The sequence below is a fragment of the Mustela putorius genome, unplaced genomic scaffold, assembly GCF_011764305.1.
Source record: "Mustela putorius furo isolate JIRA1106 unplaced genomic scaffold, ASM1176430v1.1 tig00000460_pilon_pilon_pilon, whole genome shotgun sequence".
In the NCBI taxonomy this organism is placed as follows: domain Eukaryota; kingdom Metazoa; phylum Chordata; class Mammalia; order Carnivora; family Mustelidae; genus Mustela; species Mustela putorius.
The window spans coordinates 16,207,648-16,211,979 of record NW_025421389.1 but is presented as its reverse complement, the minus strand read 5'-3'; the positions used below and the strand labels follow the sequence as shown (position 1 = coordinate 16,211,979).

The following is a 4,332-nucleotide window of genomic DNA, read 5'->3' as shown; positions in this document are numbered from 1 at the left end:
AAAAAAAGATGTTGCCTGAATTTATGAGTATGAGAAGTAGAAGATAGAGGAAAGGATATCATCTCTAACAACGCGAAATGGAAAATATCTAGCTATTTAAGATGGAAGGATATATGTTAAAAAACTATCAATGGATTGATTTGGGAGAACACATATTAAGTTTATGTTCTTAGGGCCTAATAAAGGATAGCCTAGTGTAAAAGTATGGAACCGCAGTGTACAGGGCTTGGTATTTTCTGAATCAGATGGAAGAGCATGGGGATCATGTCATGGAGTTGAGTTTCCCAACCTCTGCTGAGGGAAATCCTTTTCTAAGCAGGTGGTGGTTGTAATGAGACACTAATACTGGGGATGAGACCTTCCTCAAAGGTCTAGCTTGGAAATTGAGAAGTCTCACAGCACAAAGAGAATTTATTCTTCCTCTCATTCCCCCCTCTCTATAGATAGTTTGGGGGATAGATAGATAAATATATATTTAGTTAGGCAGGAAGTTCTGTATCACAAGGCAGCCATTTTGTATGATTCATTATTATTTTTTGAGCAGCTCCCAAGTGCCAATACTTTATTAAGGATCACATCTATTATCTTATTTAATACTTGTAACATTTCAACTCGTATTACTGGCCTCAAGTTATATATGACAACTCCCTCACAATTATTCAGCTGTAGTGTAGACCTTTGAAGTATGCATTGCTATCAACAATAAAATTCTGAACTCATTAAGTTACCACATGAACTCTGGAGACAAAATAAAATTCCAAAACCCCCTTCCCTCCATTGTTGCCCCATGGTGTTCACTCCCCGTCTCCCTGCTATGTGGCCTCCTCTTGAGTATGGGTGAGACTTGTGACTTTAATGGGTTATCACTCATGATGTGTTCTGTTACATCACACTTTATCACAGCAAACTGGGAGAGGTTCTCCTACTGGCTTTATAGAAGTAAGTTGCTGTGTTAGATGGGACATCAAGCTGGCAACACAGAGCTTGGTTAGGGTAGTTAGGACTTGTGGGTGGGCTTTAAAACTGGGACTGAGGATCCCTATTAACAGCCAGCAAGAAATACAGATACCTCAGCCCTAAAACTGCAAGGAACTGAATTCTGCCAACAATCTCCATTGGCTTCACAGAGAAACCCATGCCTCAGATGAAATTCCAGACTTAGCTGACATCTTGATTTTAACCTTGAGCAGAACACCCAGCTCACCTGACTCAAGCACTGTAAGAAAGGAAATTTGCATTTCCTTTGTGCTGCTAAGTTTGTGGTCGTTTATGATATATAACTATAGATTAATACAATGGATTTCTATGACTTTCTACTGCATAGATCTGTGTGTGCCTCAGTTTGTGTGCAAGTGCTTTTGCTTACCTATGAGGGCGGGGTGGGGGGGTTATGTTGAAATCATTCTATCATCTTTACCAAATAATTTTTGTAACAAGCTAAGTTGAGTTTGACTCTAGAATTATCTACCATGGGATGATGAAGATGACACATGAAAATGGGTTTTCGGTTTTCAATTAAATGCTAGGTGCTCTCTCTATTCCCATAGGGAGAGACACAAAAGGCGTGGAAAATGACAAATGTGAGCCTCGTCACAATGTTCTTCCTCATGGGCCTTCCCCATGCTCCAGCAATGGACATGCCCCTCTGGGGAATCTTCTTGGTGATTTATGTACTCACTGTGGTGGGGAACCTCCTCATCCTGCTGGTGATCAAGGTGGATTCCCACCTCCACACCCCAATGTACTACTTCCTGACCAACCTGTCCTTCATTGACATGTGGTTCTCTACCGTCACTGTGCCCAAAATGCTGATGGCCTTGGCATCACCAGGAGGCAGGGCCATCTCCTTTCCCAGCTGTGTGGCCCAGCTCTACTCCTTCCACTTCCTGGGGAGCACCGAGTGTTTCCTCTACACAGTCATGTCCTATGACCGCTACCTGGCCATCAGTCACCCACTCAGGTATGCCAGCATGATGAGTGGGAGGACATGTGCCCTCCTGGCCACCAGCACGTGGCTCAGTGGCGCTCTGCACTCTGCTGTCCAGACCACACTGACATTCCGTCTGCCCTACTGTGGGCCCAGCCAGATCCAGCATTACTTCTGTGATGCCCCTCCCATCCTCAAGCTGGCCTGTGCAGACACCTCTGTCAATGAGATGGTGATCTTTGTCAACATTGGGGTCGTGGCCTTGGGCTGCTTTCTCCTGATAGTGTTGTCCTATGTGTCCATTGTCTGGTCCATCCTGAAGATCCGCACCTCAGAGGGGAGACACAGAGCCTTTCAGACCTGTGTCTCCCACTGCATTGTGGTCCTTTGTTTCTTTGGCCCTGGTCTTTTCATTTACCTGAGGCCAGGCTCCCGGGATGCTGTGGATGGGGTTGTGGCAGTTTTCTACACGGTGCTGACACCCCTTCTAAACCCTGTGGTATACACTCTGAGGAACAAGGAAGTGAAGAAAGCGTTGCTCAAGGTGAGAAGTAAGTCAGTATTCACTCAGCATAAATAAAGAAGAAAGGCCAGATATGACTAGCTTCTTTTGTTTTTGTTTAGAATTAAATTAAACCACCAACATGAACATTATACTTGTAAGGAACATTTCAATGATCCCATCTTAATTTTTTAATTAAAATTTCATGCATTTTAAAAAGTTTTCCCTCTTAATTTCTTGCCAGAATCCCAGTAAAAGCAACCGCAACCATTTAGGTGGTAATCTAAGAGGAAGGATGATGGCTTATTCTTGTTTATGTTCTACCAAGTAAATCATCAGAAAAAGGTTACTCCTATCCTCAAATAAGTATTTTGCGGAACTGCTCTTCAGTACAACTCACATATATTTTATTTTGCCAATTTAAATCAAACAATCTAAAAATCTCTTTCAATTTTCAAGCCATTATATTGAAGAAAATCACATGTAATATTTGTAATTCATTATATAACATAGTATCCATCTGATGAAATTCTACATTATATAATATCACACCAAAAGAACCTGATTCTCAAGAATGCCTTTATCCACATTTATAAGATGACAAAAACTCCATAACTCTAATTTTTTCACTTTGACTTTCAAGTTTTTTTAAAGTAAATATTTATCTATTTATGTGTTCTATGCACTATTTTACTGGATTACAACTGTCTAGATTGTTGTTTCATATTTACAGAGCTCCTGACTTTTATCTTAAATGCAAAGCTTCTAATTTCAGCAGTCTTCAAATTGTTTTTGTGAGTAAATAAGGGACAAATAGCAAATATGTGAAAAATAATAAAATAATCTTTGAAAAAAACACTACCAATAAATATTGAAATTATTTTCCAGTTCTAGAACAATACCTAGTAATCAGACCTGTGTGATTAGGTTATCAGTAGTTCACATTTGTTTGACTTAAAGTGTAAAATGAACTTTGGACACTGGGGAGTTAAGAGTTGGGCCATGAACCTCAAAGGAGTCATTCAAATATATGCCTATATTATAGCATAAAGTAGTTTTTCTGAAAATAAATGCTTAATTTAAATGTCACATGTATCCTGTTAATGCAATAAATGTCAACACTGCCTAGCATACCAAGAAGAGAAGAAGAGAAACTGATGGGCACCTGTTAGAACTGGAGATTGCTTGTCAGACTGCTCAGATTTGCAGCACCTGACTTCCAGAGATGCTTTAGCGAGACAACCATCTGTGCTATATTGTATCTCTTGCTCTAAGTAAGTCATGAGGCTATGCTGGGAAGAAAATTGTACTATCTATACAGGTATGAGCACTGTAAGCCACAAAACAGTGATTTATCTAAGAGGTCAACTACTAGAGTTCACTTCAATAAACCAGACTGATATGGCTTAGTCTATGATCCTACTCAACTTGCAAAGGAGAAAACTGAGGATGAGTTTGATCAAACTTACTTAGCCAATGGATTCACATGCATTCTTTCTAGTGTCTTGTAATATCATACTATTCTACTTAACTCATAGTAGCACAAAATGTTATGGGACATTGACTGAATGTTATGTTATGTAATAAGCAATAGAAACAGCCAAAGAACTGATAAAGTACCTGCATTCATGAAGGTCATCATCTGGTGTGGGTGCTACATCTGGTGATGTAGCATCATCCAGAGGACATGGTGATAAGTGTGGGTACCCAAGGAGAGACCCATTAAGAGTTTTAAAGTGGAAATATGCTGAAAGATTCAAAATTCTCTGATAAAACATATTAAACGAAACATGTGGAAAGTAAGTTAAGTGTGTAATGATGATAGGTAAGATAAATATCAGTGTCATTTTTTAGTTGACATTGTTACTAAAATGATTGTAGAATCATGTACAGTTGTATGCAA

At 39.6% G+C, this 4,332-nt stretch overlaps 1 protein-coding gene across 1 annotated transcript; it reads left to right on the top strand.

The window, feature by feature from the left end:
- The first annotated feature begins 1,571 nt into the window (after nt 1–1,571).
- LOC101680147 (olfactory receptor 10G7) lies at nt 1,572–2,507 on the top strand. Its single transcript, XM_004750248.1, has one exon. It carries the CDS (start codon nt 1,572–1,574, stop codon nt 2,505–2,507), a length of 936 nt encoding a protein of 311 aa, XP_004750305.1.
- The last annotated feature ends 1,825 nt before the right edge of the window (nt 2,508–4,332 follow it).